General features: G+C 35.7%; 1 protein-coding gene across 5 annotated transcripts in view; it reads right to left on the bottom strand.

Annotated features, from left to right (window-relative positions):
- The window catches only part of BTBD10 (BTB domain containing 10), a 59800-nt gene that overhangs the window by 17628 nt on the left and 20641 nt on the right, over positions 1 to 21531 (bottom strand). For 2 of the 5 annotated variants that reach the window (XM_006089590.3, XM_006089591.3), the window contains 3 exons: positions 7370 to 7566; positions 5001 to 5286; positions 983 to 1085 (listed from right to left, as the gene is read on the bottom strand). In XM_006089590.3, the coding sequence (XP_006089652.1) occupies positions 983 to 1085; positions 5001 to 5286; positions 7370 to 7566 (586 nt within the window). Of the gene's footprint in view, positions 1 to 982; positions 1086 to 5000; positions 5287 to 7369; positions 7567 to 12908; positions 12930 to 21531 lie in introns of those variants that run through there. The other 3 variants (XM_006089589.3, XM_006089592.3, XM_023754520.1) reach the window with 2 other exon arrangements.

The raw sequence follows: 21531 nt of genomic DNA, 5'->3' as shown, positions 1-21531 counted from the left end.
CAGCTGTTTCTCCAAGTACTAACAATTCGATCAAGACCAATGCAGTTGGCCCTGAACAACACCGGACTTAGGGGTACCAACCCACTGTACATTTGAAAACTCATGTATAACTTTTGACTCCCCCAAAACGTAATTAACAATAGCCTACTATTGACTGGAAGCCATACCAATAACAAAGAGTCAATTAACACATATTTTGTGTTGTGTGTATTATATACTTTAGTCTTACAATAATGTAAGCTAAAGAAAATTATTAAAATTATAAGGAGAAAATGCTTCTAGTTATTTATTGAAAAACATTTGCATATAAGTGGAACCAAACCTGTATTATTCGAGGGTCAACTATTACTTTTCCTGTCTTGTACCTCAAGATCCTCCCTCCTCTTTTTTCCCAAAACTATTTGAGGAAACAGTATTTTTAGACTGTGGCATAAACTGTCACACACTATAACCAAATTTTTATCACTGATTTGAAATTACAAGTAGAGAAATTACAAATATTCCTCAAAAATAAAAGGTTAAAACTTCAAAATAAAAATAAAGGTTTAAAACAAAGATGCTAACAAATTCATTTTAGAGAATAATTTTAAATGTTTATAAATGTCCATACTGCTTATGTGCAATAAAATATTAGAATTCAAGTAGCCACATTAATTCTTAGGTACCAAAAAATTGACTTATTTTATTTAAGAGAATTAAGGAGAGAGGAATATATGTTAACATTAAACCCTTTTGAAAGAAGTGCCTATGCAGACCCAAGAGATGAATCATCCGCTATCCTATCTTCCCAAAGGTCATAAAATTCATTTAGTTAAATATTATTTTTATGTACTAACATAAAGACAAATTAAATGTTATTTAAAAAACAATATCCTACATACCTCCATAAAGATATCCAAATCAAACTCTGATTTCAAGTACTTACCAAGAAGGGGTCATATGAACATGATTAAGTCAAAACACATAAGCAACAAAAATTTACCAGAATAGCTCGAAATACAGTGGAGCCAATTCCTTCTGCCACCTCATATTCTCCCTTCTCATTAGGACGTGTAAAATTATGTTCTCTGCCAGATCCGAACATCCTATAATAGCAAGTAATTAAGAAATATATCATTAGGACACTTTCTTCAAAAGGGAAAATTGATTTCATGCACAAAACTAAAAAGGAATTGTAATTTAAGTATTAAATTATATCATTAAATTAGTTCAAGAATTTTTATCAGAAATTTATCCTGACAAACATATTTAACAAAGGAATATTTAAAGTATTTTCTTTATATATATATATATATATATATATATATATATATATATATATATATATATATTATTGATTTTTACAGAGAGAAAGGGAGAGGAATAGGGAGTTAGAAACATCGATGAGAGAGAAACATCGATCAGCTGCCTCCTGCACACTCCCCACTGGGGATGTGCCCGCAACCGAGGTACATGCCCTTGACCAGAATCGAACCTGGGACCCTGCAGTCCGCAGGCCGACGCTCTATCCGCTGAGCCAAACTGGATAGGGCTTAAAGTATTTTCTTTATGATGGGAGGAAACAGTAGTGTACAGGGGTGGGTAAAAGTAGGTTTACATTTGTGAATACATGAAACAGAGTTTATTCTTGTATTATTATGTATTAATTAGTTTATTTATATTATAAATGTAAACTTACTTTTACCCACCCCTGTAGATTCCCTATAAGCAAACAATATCAATTGATAAATTCAAAAGCTAAAGAAATTTCCAGTTCCTTCTCATCAGAGGGGGAAAAAAATCAATTAATTGAGGGGAAAGGTCATTTTATACTAATCTTATCAGGAAGGAAAAAAGAAAAAGGGAAACCATGTTGTTTATGCCTTTTCCTTAAACCTGCCATCTTCCTTGCAAAGTTAATACTATATGCAGCACATACAGTCATCTAAAATAGGAAAAAGCAAGATAGTATAAGCAGGTTAGCTGTTTTACTTTTCATAATCTTAACTACAACTGTAAAAAAAACTTGCTCAAAATTCTTACACTTGTTTCCTAGAATTGAAAAATAAGTAATCAAATGCTGGAGTAGAGAGGAATGAAGAAGAGGAGAATAAAAAGTTTAAAATGAGTAAAAAGCTCTTATTATTTTTTTGTTGTTGTTAATCCTCAACCAAGGATATTTTTCCATTGATTTTTAGAGAGAGTGAAAAGGAGGGAAAGAGACGAGAGAGAAACATCAATATGAGAGAGACACATGGACTGGTCACCTCCCACACGAGCCCCGAACAGGGCTGGGGATCAAGCCTGCAATTGAGGTACAAGCTCTTGACTGGAATCAAACCCGCGACCCTTCAGTCCACAGGCCAATGCTCTATCCACTGGGCAGGGCTTAATATTAACTTATAAGTAAGAAAAATACAAATGGACTTATTTTTTTCAGGTCATGTTATTGGCCTTTAACAGTAACCATTTAGAAAAGAGGCAATTTGAAAAATAGGTCCTTAGAAAAAATAATTTTAATGTCTAAGAAATCTTTTTAATTGTGATTAAAGAAAGTAAAGCCTCCTCCAAAAACATCCAGTCCACAGATTTCCAGATTTGAGCATTTCATGGATAACAAAATTTCAGAACAAATTTGGGGGGCTGCCAAAGTTTTGCCTATGTTTTGTTTTCATAAATAAGGGCATTATGTACCATCTGCTATCACTATCCTATATAATAAAAGACAAAAGGGTAATTGACCGTACCTTCGCTATGCTTCCCATTGGCTAATCAGGGTGATATGCAAATTAACTGCCAAGAAAGATGGCGGTTAATTTGCATACGAAGGCACCAAGCAACGGAGCGAAGCCGGCTGGCCCCGGGCAGGAGCAGTGAGCGAGGGCTGGCGTGGCGAGCGAAGAGCAAAGAGGGAAGCCCGCTGTGCTGGCCTCCGCCACGTCCTCAGGGCCTGCGCGTGGCGAGCAGCCAGGGGCTTAGCTCCTCGCTGCTCGCCGCGCCGGCCTCCACCATGGCCCCGGGGCCCGTGTGCAGCAAGCGAGGAGCTAAGCCCCTCGCCCACCACGCCGGCCCCTCCTGGCGAAGAGCGATGGCCTGGGTTCCGGGCGCCGGAGGAAAACTGGTGCCAGCAGCCAGGGGAAGGGGCCCCCGAGGGGCCCCAGGCTGCGAGAGGGCACAGGCTGGGCTGAGGGACCCACCCAAGTGCACAAATTTTTGTGCACGGGGCCTCTAGTCTTTTCGTAAAAGACTGGACATTCTAACAAGAAAAAAATAGGAGGATATAATCTCTGAATAAATGATAGCCTTTAAATTGTACTTAACTACATGAAAAAAAAAGGAGACCCTCTGAACCTGGTACCACCATTACTAAAGTAGATATGGCTGATCTAAGCACTCTACTCAACACTTTCCCAATGTAAATGGTTTCCCCTTTTGTTATAACACATAAACCTATAAAGAACAAAGCTTTTTTTATTTGAATTTCCAAAAGAATGCAACTGCTTTTTAATAGTTCCCATGAATATTAATTTTCATCCCCAAAGATATGCTTTGTTCAATTCATATGAAAAGAAACTTCACTGATGTAAAAAGGACAGTCTTTCAGAAATCAAATGTCATGCAACTTTCTCTAATACGTGAACTTTTTTAAAAGGAGAAAATTATACTTTTCAGGTCAATAATGGATACACACAGAAATATCTTTTTTTTCTTTAAAGAAAACAGCTTAATAACTGAGGCAAAATATCAAATATCTACTTTTTGTTTCTTTAAAGTGCAGGTAAAAAATAAAGTATTAATAGTGTCAAGTCATCCTCCTAATAGCATCAAATAATCTCCCCCATGCTACTAAAAAATATATAAAAGCCGCCCTAGCTGGTCTGGCTCAGGGAACAGAGCATCAGACTGCAGACGAAAGGGTCCTGGGTTCGATTCCAGGGACACATGCCCAGGTTGCGGGCTCAATCCCCAATAGGAGGCGTGCAGGAGGCAGCCGACCAATCTTTCTCTACTAGCAGATGCAAAGCAAATGTTAAAAGTAAATATATATCTACTCAAAATGTGTAGTGTCATATGCTGGCATTTATTCTATATTGAGACACTGACAAATCACACACACATACACACACACAAAAGTGTGCACATATCCCAAATATTCATATGCAACCTAAAAAAATTTTTTTTACCTTGTGTAAACTTCTACTTCATATATATGCCCCTTCATTTTATATTTTGTAAACAGGTTTTATTTGCCCAGCCGGGTGTCTCAGTGGTTGAGCATCGACCTATGAACCAGGAGGTCACAGTTCGATTCCCAGCACATGCCCAGGTTGCGGGCTCAATCCCCAGTGGTGAGCATGCAGGAGGCAGCCGATCAATGATTCTCTCTCATCATTGATGTTTCTATCTCTCTCCCTCTCCCTTCCTCTCTGAAATCAATTTTAAAAAAAGGTGGGGGGGGGGGGACATTCCTTTTTTTAAGTGTCGATATCAAACTGACAAATGCTGACTTTTCAGCTAACCAAACTGTTGGGTTTTTTTCTCTTTCAACAAGACTGATAGCCGGTTTGGCTCAGTGGATAGAGCGTCAGCCTACAGAAGGAAGGGTCCTGGGTTCGATTCTAGTCAAGGGCACATATCTCGGTTGCAGGCTCGATCCCCAGCCCTGGTCAGGGTGCCTGTGGGAGGCAAGCAACCAATGTGTCTTTCTCACATCAATGTTTCTCTCTGTCTCTCTCCCCCTCCCTTCTACCTTCTCTAAAAAAAAAATCAATGGGAAGGGGAAAAAAAAATCAATGGAAAAATATCCTCAGGTGAGGATTAACAAAAAACAAAACAAAACAAAACAAAACTGGCTCTACCACTTTCTGGCTCTATTAACCTGAGCAAGGTATTTAACCTTCAAAAGCTCAGTTCTTGCATCTGTAAAATAGGAACACTACATCCCAACAGAGAGTTATGGAAAAAACAAATGTGAAGGTGCTTTAAAATTCATTAACACAAACAACTACAATAATACAAACCTGCCCAGCATTGTATTTGGCTGTGCAGTAAAAATGGATGGGTCTACAACAAATCTAGTATTATCCACAATTAGTGTCACTCGTTCTGATGTTCTTATATTCCGTGCACCTTCTTTTGCATTTTCATACACAAACACCATCTCCCCAGATGTCTTACAGCTACCATCTGAACTTGACTGACTACTATTTCTGCTGCTGTTCCCAGCACTGCTACTGGAACCATTTGGAGATGTTTTTTGAGGACGAGGACTGCCTGGACGAGAGGAACTGTGATCTTTTTCTCGTTCTGAAATAAAGATGTTAAACAAAGTCATGCAAATTTTCTTTTAAAAAATTCAAGATCCATATATCTTTTAAAATTATTGATTTAGAAAAGTTGTTTTAAATCACAGCATTTCTGCTTTTTTATCTGAAATAACATTTCCACAGAACACCAAAATACTAATTTATTTCCCAGGATTAAAAACATCAAAATATTTTCTAAAATAATTAATTTTTGTAGAATTTTAAGATGTAGACCTTACTAATGTTGACCTAGACTAAGGTCAAAATTAAGGTAAATTTTATGTTACTACTCTACTTAACAATATATAAAAACCCAAGGAGCAGAATCACAAGTCAAATAAGTAAGCACTGAAAGTTAGTAAAAAATTAGTAAGAATACCAATTTTAAACTCTCCCAAATACTAAAAGTATTTATACTTTTGGAATCTCGCTGTGTTAATAAAGGCATTTCAAAACCAGTTATTTATCTCACAAAAGGAAGGTCTGAGAGAAGAAAAAATTTCAATAAGGATAGCAAGAAGTATTTATTTTTTCAAATGACTTTTAATGTCTACCAAATTAAGTGGCTTTAATAGCTGATGATATATTGCTTTCTTTTCATTTTCACTTTTGTTGAATAAAGCACTGCTACAAATTTTATAGGACCAAATAATTACTATTTATAATTTTAATAGGTAGGTTCCAATATTCTGAAGAGGAGAAATTAAGACTGAGATTTTATAATTAAGTTTCCTTTACAGGCTAGATCACAGTTTAAAGGTGACCTAAAAATGTACCTCCATCCCCTCAGTTTCATCAGCTTTTGCCAAATTCCTCTATGACTCAGGCTACTTAGAACACTCTGTACAGCTTTACTGATTATATAATTAGATGTGCAGCATCTCCAGAGATACTCTGACACCTCCATTCTATTGCCTGTTTCCACAATGCTGGTAGCATCCCAAAAGCAGAATTTGTTAAAGTTAATAAAATAATTGTATCATTCTATTATCTTCCCATATGCTGAACTTTGCATATAACAAACTAAATCTCTTACTTTTTTTTTTTTAACTTACAGTACTAGTTTGACTTTAAGGACCTACTTAGATATTGACAACTTCTACACATACTTTGACCCTAATAGAAATGATTTTACTTTATAACAATCAGAAACTACCTCATATAGTAAGTCAAGGTATTAAATTTGTCCCTTCCCAGGGGAAAATGAAAATCAGCAAGTTCACATTGCTTACATACCTCTGCTTCAGACTAGTGTTTTACAGTCACACATATTTACCTGGGCTAATAGCATTCATTTATAAGCAGGGGTGGGGAACACCCAGCCCAAGGGCCATATCATTTGGTCTGGCCCTGCCAAAGCAACCGCAGGCGGGACTCAAAGTTCAATAAATCTATGGGCTTTTTTCATGGCAACATAATTTTTAGGTTGATAATTTTGTATGGCCTACGAATGATCTTATAAATAACCAAACGGCCCCTGACAGACAAAAGGTTCCCCACCCCTGATTTATAGCAATGGATAGGAAGAGAAAGACCTGAACTAGCTGCCAAGAAAGCAAAACATTTCACTTTCTCTTTCATCTTCTATTTTTATTATTAAATGTACTGTCAAAAACCAAAATAAATTACTCTATTGGGTATTCTACCTTTCAATTCCTTTTATCCATGATAATTAGCCAAGAATCCCTATCAATAATGACTATTACTGATAATTTTATTGACATTTATAGTAAATTTGTTATTACAGTAATATACGAACTACTTTAAAATAAATCACTGCTATGTATCTCATAAGATAAAAACCAACTTGAAAAAATTTGAAATCTAGATATCACAATTACAAAGACTTTTCAAGTTATTTCTTTTATAAGTCTGTCCCAGATTCTTTAAAAAATTCTTTTTTGTTTCATTTAATAAGGTTTTTTTTCACAGCAAGAACCAAGCTAAACTAAAATAAAAGCAACTAAATAAAAGTAACAAGTTAATTTTACTTTGAAGTATTAGACACAATTCATTATCCTTACTACTTAAAAAGGTAAATGCATGCTTAAAAATTGTTAGGAAGGTTTAGTTCATTTACATACCAACATGGTGCTGTCGTGTTGGAGAAGTAACATTTCTAATACAAGGAGTGAGCTGAGACTCTGTTCTTTCATGAGATGAATCTCGTGATCTGTCACTTGACCGTCGTCTATCTCTTGATCTCTCATGTCCCCCACTAGCACCATGTAGACTCATTTTGGTGTGGTCGACAACTCCTTTAGCAACACGTGAGGGAGTACTGATAAGTTACAAAATAAAATTAACCATAAAAGTAGAACATGAGATACAAACACTTTAAAAAAATAAATTAACATAAAACAGTATCTTAAAGGGTAAGAATCAAATGCTACTTGACAACCCCTGAAATAAGCCTAATTTATCTCGAACTTCTAGGTTTTATAAAATCTGGAGCACTCTATCTTTAAAGATCACATAATCCAACTGATTTTTTAGGATAAGAAAACTAAAGCCCAGAAAGGTCAATTTATTTTTTAGTAAGTAGTAGTAGTAGTAGTAGTAGCAGCAGCAGTAGCAACAGCAGCAGCAGCAACCACCCAAATCACCTAAATATTGCTCAAATGTTCTTTTCATTTTATTTTTTTAATTTTAATTATGTTTTTCTATATTTTTTACTAGAGGCCCAGTGCACGAATTTGTGCATGGGTGGAATCAAGCCGGCCCACCCTGATGGGGGCCCATCAGGCGGAGGGAGGGGCAGCGGGCCATTGGCCAGCCAGCCCTGCCCCCAATTGGGGTGTTGGGGGCAGAACCGGGGCCAGGCCGGCCGGGGGTGGGCCAATTGAGTGTCAACCTATGAACCAGGAGGTCATGGTTCGATTCCAGTGAGGGCACATGCCCAGGTTGCGGGCTTGATCCCCAGTGGCGGTGTGCAAGAGGCAGCCAGTCGATGATTCTCTCTCATCATTGATGTTTCTATCTCTCTCCCTCTCCTTTCCTCTCTGAAAATCAATAAAAATATCTTTTTTTAAAATTGCCATGAAAGACTAATTATGTCCTATTCTATTTAATTAAATAATTTTAGATCAGTAAAGTACTCTAAGGGTAAAAATAATTAATGTGTGCAATATAAAATGAGGATGAGCACATTCAGAGGAGATATTTCTGCTTCATGTTGCATTTAAAAGACTTTGAGATATATGAATTAAGGGCAGGTAAGGAGATGAAAAGTACATCAGCCTCAAAATCTGCTTCCAGCCAACACAAAGTAACAAGGATTGTGGTTCTTCATCTAGTGAGGTGACCTAAACCCTCATTCCTGAAGCATCAGGGCAATTAGTAGTGCTACCTAGATTGGGTTTTATAGTTTTCCACTGACCTTAATTATAGGGCATGGTAATACTAGGAAATGCCCTAAGGGATTTTCTGTATTATTCCACATCTCATTGTGGAGTAGTAGCCCAATTTTCCTTTGTTAGCACAGTATCTCCCTTCATTGCCTAGAAATTCAGAGGAATGAGAATCCCAAAGTAGCCAGCAGGGTAGCAGTATTAACTTCCAGCTCAATGGAGTCTTTGTGTTGTTTCCTGATAGAAACATTCCTACCGCTGCAATCAAGACCTCTAGGCCAGCCCAGTGTGGCTCAGTGATTGAGCTTCAACCTATGAACCAGGAGTTCACGGTTCGATTCCCAGTCAGGGCATCAAACCCAGTGTGGGGTGTACAGGAGGCGGTTGATCAATGATTCTCTCTCATCATTGATGTTTCTCTCTCTCTCCTCTCTCTCTCTCTCTCTCTCTCTCTCTCTCTCTCTCTCTCTCTCTCTCTCCCTTCCTCTCTGAAATCAATAAAAATATATTAAAAACAAAAAAGAAAAACAAAGCCCAAAGTGAGTAGAAGGAAAAAATAATACAGATCAAAGTGAAAACCAATTAAATAGTTTATAAAACAGTAGAAAAGATCAATGAGACGAGCAGCTGGTTCTTTGGACACATAAAAAAACTAATAAACCTTTAGCCAGACTCATCAAGAAAAAAAGAGAGCTCATATAAATAAAATCAGAAATAAAAGAGAACTGACAACAGACACCACAAATACAAAGATTACAAAAAATACTACAAACAATTATATGCCCCCCAAAATTGGACAACCTTGAAGAAATGGAAAAATTCCTAAAAACATACAAATTCCCAAGATTGAACCAGGAAGAAACAAAAAATCTGAAGGGACTGAAAACTAATAAAATTGAATCAGTAATCAAAAAACTCCCAACAAACAAAAGTCCTGGACCAGATGGCTTCAGGAGTGAATTTCATCAAACATTCAAAGAAAAATTAATACCTATCCTTCTCAAACTATTCTAAAAAACTAAAAAGGAGGGAAGGCTCCCAAGCTCATTTTAGGAGGCCAGCATTTAGGAAGACGGATATCAAAATTAGATAAAGACACTACAAAAACAGAAAATGATAGGCCAATATTCCTGATGAAATAGATGCAAAAATCCTCAATGAAACTGAATTCAGCAATACATTAAAAAGATCATTCCCAATGATCAAGTAAGATTTATTCCTGGGATGTAAGGTTGGTTCAATATCCACAAAACAATTAACAAATAAACAAAACGAAGAATAAAAATTCTGTTATTTCAATATATGTAGAAAAGGCATTTGGAAAAAGCCCAAATCAATTTATGATTAAAACACTCAGCAAAGTGGGGATAGAGGAAACATACCTCAACATAATCAAGCTATAGATGGCAAACACCATACTCAAGGGTTAACACCATACTCAAGGGTGAACAGTGAAAACTTTTCCCTTAAGATCAAGAACAAGACAAAGATGTTGACTTTCACTACTTTTATTTAACATAATATTGGAAGTCCTAGCCACAATAATAAGAAATAAAAGGCATCCAAATTGAAAAGGAAAAAGTAAACTGTCATTATTTGCAACTGAAATGACACTATATAGAGAAAGACACCTTAAAGATTCCATACAAAAAAACTATTTGAACTGATAAGTGAATTCTGTAAAGTACCAGAATGCAAAATTAATATTCATAAGCAGTTGCATTTTTATACACCAATAACTATCAAAAAGAGAAATTAAGAAAACAATTTCATTTAGAATTACATCAAAGAGTCTAGGAATAAATTTAACCAAAAAGGTAAAGGATCTATACCCATAAAACTGTACAACATTGAAGAAAATAAAAATGATATATAATAAATGGAAATATATACCATACTCATGGACAGGAAGAATTAATATAATTAAACTGTCCATAGCAGCGGTCACCAACCTTTCAGACCGCACAAACCACCATTCGTCCATGGACCACTGGTTGCCAACCGCTGGTCTATAGTACCCGAAGCAGTCTACAGATTTAATGAAACCTTTATAAAAATGCCAATGGCATCTTTCACAGAAGGGGAACTAATAATCCTAAAATTTATATGGAAACACAAAAGACTCCAAATAGCCACAGCAATCTTAAGAAAGAAGAAGAAATTTGGAGGCTTCATGCTATCTAATATCAAACTTTACTACAAGGCTACAGTAATCAAAACAGCATGGTATTAGCATAAAAACAGACATATAGATCAATGAAACAGAATAGAGAGCCCAGAAGTAAACCCACGCCTATATTGTCAATTAACCTATGACAAAGGAGGCAAGAATGAGGTAAAAACAGTCTCTTCAATAAATGGTGTTGGGAAAACTAGACAGATAAATGCGGAGGAGGAGGAGGAGGAAGGGAGGGAGGGAGGGAGGGAGGGAGGGAGGGAGGGAGGGAGGGAGGGAGGAGGGAGGAGGAAGAGGAGGAGGAGACAACGACGACACTTTCTTACACCATATAATAAAATAAACACAAAAAAGAGTTAAAAATTAAATGCAAGCTCTGAAACCATAAAACTCATAGAAGAAAATATGAAGAGTAAACTCTATGACATCACTCTTAGCAATTATTATTTTTTTTTTTTGCTGTGTCTCCTTGGGCAAGGAAAACGAAAAATAAACAAATGAGACTACATCAAGCTAAAATGTTTTTGCACAGCGAAGAAAACCATAAAAAAAACCCAAAAAGACAGCCTACTGAATGGAAGGAAGATATTTACCAATGATACATTCCAAAAGGGGTTAATATCCAAAATATAAAAGGAATTTATACAACTTAACACCAAAAAACAGCAACAATATGATTAAAAAGTGGGCATTGGACCTGAATAGACATTTCTCCAAAGAGGACATACAGATGGCCAATAGACATGTAAAAAGATGCCTAACCACTAAAAATCAGGGAAATGAAAATTAAAACCACAATGAGATATCACCTGACACCTGTCATAATGGCTATCATCAATAAATCAACAGACTAGTGTTGGCGAGAATGTGGTGAAAAGGGAATCTTCATGAACTGTTGGTTTGACTGTAAATTGATGCAGCCACTATGGAAAGCAGTATGGAGGCTCCTCAAAAACTTAAAAATAAAACTACCATATGACCTAGAAACTCCACTTCTGGGTATTTATCTAAAGAAATTGAAAACACTATCCCTCTCCCTTCCTCTCTGTAAAAAATCAATAAAATATATTTTTTTAAAACAGATTGAAAAAGACAATAAAATGGAAAGATATTCTGTGTTCATGGATTGGAACAATCAACAATCAACATAGTTAAAATGGCCATATTACCCAAAGCAATATATAGATTTAATATAATCCCCATCAAAATCCCAAAGTCATTTTTAAAAGGAACAGAACCAAAAATCATCCGATTTGTATAGAACCACAAAAGACCCCAAATGACCAAAACAATCCTGAGAAAAAGGAATGAAGCTGGAGGTATCACACTACCTGACTTCAAATTATACTACAGAGCTACAATAATCAAAACAGCATGGTATTGGCAGAAAAACAGACACACAGATCAACAGAACAGAATTGAAAGTCCAAAAATAAACCCACATGTATCTGGGCAAATAATTTTTTATAAAGGAGCCAAAAACACACAATAGAGAAAAGAAAACTTCTTCAATAACTAGTGCTGGGAAAATCGGAAAGCTACATGCAAAAGAATGAAACTAGATTATAGTTTGTCCCCATATACAAAAAATTCATCCAAAATGGATCAAAGACCTAAATATACTAGTAAGATCTGAAATAATAAATTACATAGAAGAAAACATAGGTACTAAAATTATGGATCTTGGTCTTGGAAAACATTTTATGAATTTGACCCCAAAGGCAAGGGAAGTAAAGGCAAAAATAAATAAATGGAACTTTAGCAAACTAAAAAGCTTCTAAAAGCACAGCCAAAAAAACCATCAATAGAACAAAAAGGTAACCAATTGAATGGGAGATGATATCTATAACCAATATCTCTGACAAGGGGTTATTATCCAAAATGTATAAAAAAACTTATGCAACGTAATACCAAACAAACAATCCAATTTAAAATATGGGCAGAAAACCTGAACACACCCAAGAAGACATACAAACAGCCAACAGATATATGAAAAGATGCACAACCAGAGACTCAGGGAAGCATTGGTGAGGAAGAAACGGGGTGACTGTGCTTTTCAAAGCATTGGGACATCAGTCACCAGGGGACTGGGCTCACCAACTTGCTGGCTGTGTGACCGTGGGGTATTCCGATTCAGTGGGTCTGGCGTGGCCTCGGAGACTGCATTTCTAACAAACTCCCGGGTGATGTGGCTGCTGCTGGCCCGGGGACCACACTGGAGTAGAGAGGTCCTAAGTCGTCCCGCTGGACAGTGGCCCATCTCGGATCTGAACCCACAGTCACGCAGTGAAATAAAATGTGGGGCCAACATTTGATTTCAAGAGGGTCCCAACACAGAGCAGGTGGCCCTGACACTCTTGTTCCTCCTGCCTTTCCCAGCAGGAACTCAGTGTCCCATGTGCCAACACTACATTCTACAGCCATCATGACGGTAAAAAGGGCATGCATGCGAGGACAGGGGAGGGAGGACTACTTCTGACCAGAGGGTAGAAGGAGGACTGTGTAGAGGAGGTGGTTTGAGAAGGGCCTTCAAGGTTGGGTAGGAGTTTGACAGAAATGGAAGGGAAAGGGCATCTCAGGTCCTGGGCAAGACCACAGAAAAAAGGGAAAAAAAACAAATTAGGGAAATGCAAATCAAAACTACAATGAGATACCACCTCACACCTGTCAGAATGTTACCTGAAGACAGGTAATAACAAGTGTTGGAGAGGTTGTGGAGAAAAAGGAACCCTCATTCACTGCTGATGGGAATGTAAACTGGTACAGCCATTATGGAAAACAGTATAGCAGTTCCTCAAAAAATTAAGAATAGAGTATCATATGACCTAGCAATCTCTCTTTTGGCTATCTACCAGAAAAGCTCTAAAACATTTATTCGCAAAGAGCATTATCATGGCAGCCAAGACAACCAAAGTGTACTTCAATAGAGGACTGGATAAAGAAAATGTGGATCATATGTACTACTAGAGGCCCAGTGCACGAATTCGTGCATGGGTGGAGTCCCTTGGCCTGGCCAGTGATAGGGGTCCGGCTGGCGAGGGGAGGGGCCGCAGGACGTTGGCAGACCGGGGGAGGGGTCGTGGAAGGTTGACTGTGGAAGCACACTGACCACCAGCAGGCAGCTCCTGTGTTGAGCGTCTGCCCCCTGGTGGTCAGTGCGCATCATAGCGATTGGTCAACCGATCATACCGGTCATTCCAGTTGTTCAGTCGTAATGGTCACTTAGGCTTTTATTTATATAGATGGAATACTACTCAGTCATAAGAAAGAAATACTGCCATTTGTGAAAACATGGATGGACCTCAAAAATATTATGCTAAGTGATATAAGTCAGTCAGAAAAAGCTAAGAATCATATGATTTCACTTATATGTGGGATATAAACTGAAACAAATAGACACAGACAACAGTGTGGTGGTTACAAGAGGGAAGAGGGTGGGAGAGTAGTAAAGGATAAAGGGGGCCAAATATATGGCTACAAAAGATTATTTGACTTTGGATGGTGGGCACACAGGCGATATACAGATCACATACAATAGAAATGTACACTTACAACCTATATGATTCTATTAACCAATGTAACCCCAATAAATTTAATTTAAAATAAATAAAAAGAAAAAAAGAAAGTGCAACATGTTAAGAATGAGATGTTTCTTAAACATCCAAGTACAAATACCAAATAGGGAGTTAAATACAAAAGTCTAAAGTTCAGGGGAAAGGTTCAGGGTAGAGATAAAAATTGGGGAGTTGGAAATCACTTAACATTCTCAAGCAACTCTTCATCATAAAAAAAAGTATTTCTAAAAAACAGCTAACCACTATTAATAATTGTGGAGATCTAAATTAATGGTCAGACATATATCTTGTATCTCCTGATCAGTCATTCAAACCTCAAATATTTACTAAATGATACTTTGTGCCAGTTACTCCTTTGGGTGTTGCTCATGATTGAGAATAATATAATGTAAACACAATCAAGTACTTTAATGGTGCTTTTAAAAATTATAATTACTTTTTAAAACCTTATGGGACATCTTTTCTACTTACTACTAAAGGGGGAAAGAAAATAAAACCAATTTTAAAAAGATATGAGGTATAAATAAAAGATTTAGTTTTAGAAATATTTGTCAAATGATTGTAAATACTTTGACAAATTAGTTTCACAAAACAAGTTTTTAGACAGAATTACAGCAATCCCACAATCACTTATACTTCCAATGGCCTTTTGAAAATACAAACTGATTTGTTTCACTAAATTCCCTCTATGTCTCATGCTAAAATTTAAAGCATTGTAAAGGAATTAAAATTAAAAATCTAAGCTAGAATACTATGCTGCTGTAAAAAAAGAAGTCACTCTTATCATTTGCGATAACATGGATGGACGTAGAGCATTATGCTAAGCAAAATAAGCCAGTCGGAGAAAGATAAATATCACATGAGCTCACTCATTTGTGGAATATAATGAACATAAACTGATGAACAAAAATAGATCCAGAGACAAAGAAGCATCAAAAAGACTGTCCAACCTCAGAGGGAAGCCAGGGGAGGGGGGGAGTAAGAGAGCAATCAAACGACTTGAATGCATGCATATAAGCATAACCCATGGACACAGACAGTGAGGGAGAGGAGGCATGTGCTAGGGGGGGTGGTAGTGGCTGGGGAGAGGTTGGTGGGGGAGAAAGAAGACACATGTAATACTTTAAACAATAAAGAATTTTTAAAAATCTAAGCTATACTTCAATTAGATTAATAAAATTAAAGGATGAGAGAATATGCATCAGAGCCTCTTTGATGTTGGTTATTCAATATGCCTAACTATTCTCAGAAATACCCAGAAACACAGAATCTAAGTTTAGAAAATTTAGTCCAAACACCAACCTAATTTCTGAATCTCATCTACAAAGTCCCCATGAATTGGCTTACCTATTGCTGTTAATGACAAGGAAGGGTAACTTGTTTTTTTCTTTTTACAATTTAGTTCTATCTTTGGAAAGCTCTGACTCTTAGGCAGTTTTTTCTTAACATTAAAGCTTAATTCAATTTTTTTTTTTTTACCTGACCCCAGTTCGGGGTTTAGGCCCAGTTGATTCTTTGTTGTGTGAAGGGAACTGTCCTGTGGATTGTAGGATGTAGGATATTTAGTAGCTTGCTGGGCTCCACCCACAGGATGCTAGTACTCCATTGCTCAGTTGTACATCCAAAAACTATCTTCAAACATTGCCAAGTGCCTAATGAGGGGCAAAATCACCCCTCTAGCTGAGAACCACTGCCCTAGTTCTATCTAATTGGGCCAAGTAACCAAGTAGCAACCCCTAACATTTGAGCATTTGGTACATGCCAGGCACAATATGGAGCACTTTGTATATATTTTCACTTAATCACCAAAACCATCCCAATTTTATAGTTGAGAAAATGGAAGCTTAGAGGCTAAGCAACTTGCCTAAATTAAGCTAATTAAGTGGCAGGTCTGAGATAGGACCTAAGGAATTCATTTTGGAGCTCGTGCTTTAACCCCAAATTTGATTTAAACCAAATCTAATTCTTTACAAATCTAAAGATAGCTCTTATTGTGAAATTCCTTAATATCCGCCAGAGCTGCCCCCCAAACCTCTAACTCCTCAATTCTTTAAAAGCTGACAAAGCTTCCAATGTCTTCACACCCTTCCCGTTGAATATACACAGAACTAAAGACAACATACTTTGGTGTACTGTAGAATGGTTGTCTTCTTTTCCCATTAATTATGATGGGGCTTTTGGGGGTGTAAGGTGGGGAGAAGATGGAATGATGGCAGCCATAGTGTACTTCTGTTTTACATCATTTACTACCAAAAACCACCCTCAGGTCTTTTCAATACGTGATGGTGTAAAGCCATGCTAACTTAACGTATATTAGTGTTTTTCAGGCCTTCTGAGTACTCCTAAAAAGTTCATTTAAATTTATTCCAACAATCCAAATTCAGAGATCATTTTGGATAGTTTAGTTATTATTTACTGTCCTTTTTTTTTTATTGTCACCTATAAATCTGATAATTTGCTCCAGATGAGCAGAAGACAAAGGAAAGAACAAAGCCACTTTCCACATCAATAACCTTTGGTAGCATCATTCAAAATAAAAATTGTTGATTAATTAACACAATCAACTAGTGCAGTGATGGTGAACCTTTTGAGCTCACCGTGTCAGCATTTTGAAAAACCCTAACTTAACTCTGGTGCTGTGTCACATATAGAAATTTTTTGATATGTGCAACCATAGTAAAACAAAGACTTATATTTTTGATATTTATTTTATATATTTAAATGCCATTTAACAAAGAAAAATCAACCAAAAAAATTAGTTCGCGTGTCATAGGTTCGCCATCACTGAACTAGTATCTAACTCAATTTTCCTTCATCTTGCACCCAAGAATATTAAAAAAATGACTATACAAAAAACTAAACTTAAGTCCAAATACATTACATTGCTACTAGTCTACCAACTGCATGAGAGAAAAATCAAAGTTGCTCTGACAATCTATTTTTAGCAAACCCATTCTGGTTCATTTTTTCCTGGTTCATTTTTAACCAGTTTTCTTCAAGTCATAAACTATCCTTCCAATTTCTTCTCCTAAAATCATCTACCTTTTTCAAAATTAAGCCTAGAATCAGCACTTCTCCTATGCCCCTAAAGCAGCGGTTCTCAACCTGTGGGTCGCGACCCCTTTGGGGGTCGAACGACACTTTCACAGGGGTCGACTAAGACCATCGGAAAACACATATATAATTACATATTGTTTTTGTGATTAATCACTACACTTTAATTATGTTCAATTTGTAACAATGAAATTGGGGGTCACCACAACATGAGGAACTGTATTAAAGGGTCGCGGCATTAGGAAGGTTGAGAACCACTGCCCTAAAACCTTTTAAGACCACAAATAATACCAATAATTTAAAGATTTTGCAAGCAGTCTCTTTTATAAGATGTTTCAACTTGCCCAGAAAACAACTCATTTAAACAGATGCAAAATTATTTCTCCATACCCATGTTAGTTTTATGTCCTTCTTAGCAATGTTCACTTTGTTATTATTATTACTGGTGGTGGTGGTGTACTCTTCGTAAATAGGTGATGTTGTTTTTTTTCTTTCCTTAATGCCAAACACTATTATTATACTTTCCTTGATTACCTTTTTAAATGTGACATAGAAACCCCTTTGGCTGGTATTAGCATATTTTTTTAAGTCTCAGCTCATTTTCCTGATTTTTAATAAAAAGGTTTATTTTCTATACTAGATATTTGCTTTGTTTTTAAAATAGCATGCATATCTTTGAAGAGTTAATTGTGTAATAACACTAAGGATCTTTTTCCATCCGAAAAATATCAAAAGTACCTTTTTACTTAACTTGATAAAATATTCTTCCTTTTTGGAGAAATTTATACTATAGAATCATGTTAATCTTTCCTCTGATCAAGAATCAGAAAAACTCAGATTGGTGGGAAAATGCTATAAAATATACGTAAGAAAACATTATATGAGGCTCTTTAGAATTATGCTATAGAAGACTATTTCACAATAGGGATGTTCATGATTTAAGTTTTTGGTTGTTGTTTTTTTTAAAGCTATAGGTCAGTGATGGCGAACCTTTTGAGCTCGGCGTTTTGAAAAACCCTAACTTAATTCTGGTGCCGTGTCACATATAGAAATTTTTTGATATTTGCAACCATAGTAAAACAAAGACTTATATTTTTGATATTTATTTTATATATTTAAATTCCATTTAACAAAGAAAAATCAACCAAAAAAATGAGTTCGCATGTCACCTCTGACACGCATGTGATAGGTTCGCCATCACTGCTATAGGTTAAGGTATGGATTATATAATAGTACATACAGTAATATCCCAAAATCATTAAGTGCATATGTGTGATTTTATATTTGTAAAAATACACAGAAAAATAAGGTTATATGCAAAAATATTTAAAGTATTTTTCTATGATCATAATAAATTATTTTGTTCCATGTGCTTTTCTGTATTTATCAAATTTATATAATAAGCATGTATCATTTTTACAACACCAGCATTATTATTTTAAAGGAATCAGCAAAATCAAAGGAAAATACTCTATAGAGTATAAAAAAAAAAGTCTAGCTTGAGATTTCTGATTTTATAACTCTATTACTAAAACAAGCTTAGAAAATCATTTCTAGACACCAAGCCACCAAAAAAAGCCAATACTAGATAATACTAGTTAGTCTAACTATATAAATAAATCACAAAACCATCGAAATGACTATTCAAATTTCTAGAAATTAAGTGGTGAAATCACAAGAACTTTCTGAAATTTCAAGGAAAGGATATAGTTATGAACTGTTTAATATTTAAGTACATTAAGAATAAAATAATTTTAAAATGTCTATCCCCCAATATCCCTACAAAATGAAGATTCAAAACAAGGGTAATGAAGATTAAAAAACCACCCACTCAAAATGTTTTAAATTGTGCTAAAATTTCCTAATAAAGTAAGCAATGTCACCTGTTAATATTTAAAATCTCACAGCAAGAACAATTATCTTTATTTAAAATACTGTCTGCTTGAAGGTCAATTTGCAGTAATCAAAAAACTTATCTGATTACTTTCTCTCATGGCAGTATCTAGATCATCTATTCAAAGACTATGTCCTATAAACTAAAAAAGAAAAAGTCATTTTAATCAATTAAATACATTTGGTTCTGTAAACACTACTACAGATAAGTGGTTCAACTAATCCTAATTCATCCAAAAACAAAAATACACTCACCTTCTTCTTTGGGAAATTATTTCAATTACTCTATTTCTCTATATAAAACAACTTCAAATATATCAAAAATATTATTTCAAAATTAGTCTTTCCTTAAATTTTTTGATATTCATAAACAGTATCAAGCATAATGCATTCTCAAATTACATGAAGATTCTACTAAGACTTTAAAATAAAAAACAAAATATCAAACCCATAAGAACACACACATTTATTTTAAATAACTTGCCATTAAACTGACCATCAAGACATATGATCTTTTCCATCCAGAAATGCAAATGAGCACAATAAACAAAGGCCAAACACCTCTCACTCATATACATACATGTATAGAATTATAACCCAGCAATATCATGTAATAAATGAATACACACCTTACTTTAGCATATGCCAGGGTAGACACACAAAAACAAGAAAAATATTTTGAAATCAGAGTATAAAAGGACTCTGCTTTTTCAAACAATGCAGCACTGAAAGCCAGGTCAGCATCCTTGGGCATTACTAGGAAACTTTAGCACATCTGATATTTCCATCATCTTCGATTCCTCTGAATAATCAGAAAATTTCACAGTCTCCCCCTACCTCACCTGTCCACAGACTTCCTTTGGCTTTCTTCCCTCTACTGTATAATAATGCTATTGTGGTTATTTAGGCTTTAAATGTTCAGAGATACAACCCCCTCTCTATATTCAGTTCATTCTCTCTCAGACACTGACTCAGCCGCGGATTGTGCAGCACTGACGTTTCTAACCAAACAGCATCCTGTGAGCTGTGATCATCCCATTTCCCCATCTCTGTGCAGTGATTGGCTATTGTAATTGATAGACAGGCTGAAGAAAACTCAGGAGATGAAAGCTTAGTGATATGTAGATGTGTTGCCAAATGCCATCTGTAAAGCTAATTCTAGCTCTGCCAGCTTGCCAGGTTTTAGAAAATTAGGATGCAGCTTTCTTTTTTCCCTTTCAATATTTTACTGTATACCCACTCTGGACAGTAAAGTTTATCCTTAAAACCAAAGAAAAAATATTATTTATACTTTAAGAATCCACTCAAGAACTACTGTAAAACAAGGAAACTTTTCCATTTCTAAACTGCTGTTGGTACTGCAGAGTGACTTAAAAAGGAAAATGGAAATCTCAATCTTCATGCAGTCTCAGAAGAAGCGAGCATGCATATTTTTATGTGGAAATGAAACCTTGCGGCAAAGTCTGATACTGAATGTATGATGCATTTATCTTTAGTAACTTGAGCAGACTGCAGATCTGAGTTTTTAAATAGTGAGATTCGACCCCCTATTCATATATTCAAGAGCTTTTAGCTTATTGTCAATATAGGCCTTTTAACTTTATACAGAAAGGATGCTCTTTCTTTTTCCTTTTTAAGTAACAAGAGTGTCTCTAATTTATAATTTTTAAAAAGTTGTGGTAATTCAGGCCCAATATACTTCAACTGAAATGATCTTTAACTGCTCAGCAAACTACCAAAGTTAATACAGGTATTAACTATAAAACTACTCAGAAAGAAACAAGGTTCAGTAACTTTTTTAACTATGTAATTCATTTGTATGCACTTCCAGAGGGATCATAGGCCCCCTGAAGTCCATCCATGTTCCCATTAGCTTCCAGTCTTGTCCTGCCTTTTATATCAGTGTTATATACATCAAACCTACTACTACATTCAAAATAAAGTTCAAAAAAGAAAATACATTAAAGTTTTATTTTATGAAAGAGAAACCATACGGCAATGCCCACCAAACTCTCAAACCTAAAAAATAAGCATATATAAAATAGTATTATTGTTTCTTTTATAATTTACTAAATTTATTTTTATTCTTGGCAGTAGGAAAGAAGGGGGGGGGGGGCCAAGGGAAAAAGGTGGAAAAAAGAGGGTATTCTAAATTGTGAATAGGATAAAAAACAAATGTAAACAAAAGGACCTTATAG

The sequence above is a fragment of the Myotis lucifugus genome, unplaced genomic scaffold (assembly GCF_000147115.1).
Source record: "Myotis lucifugus unplaced genomic scaffold, Myoluc2.0 scaffold_61, whole genome shotgun sequence".
Taxonomy (NCBI): Eukaryota; Metazoa; Chordata; class Mammalia; order Chiroptera; family Vespertilionidae; genus Myotis; species Myotis lucifugus.
Note: the sequence above shows the minus strand (reverse complement) of the source record. Positions and strands in the feature narration are given on the sequence as shown.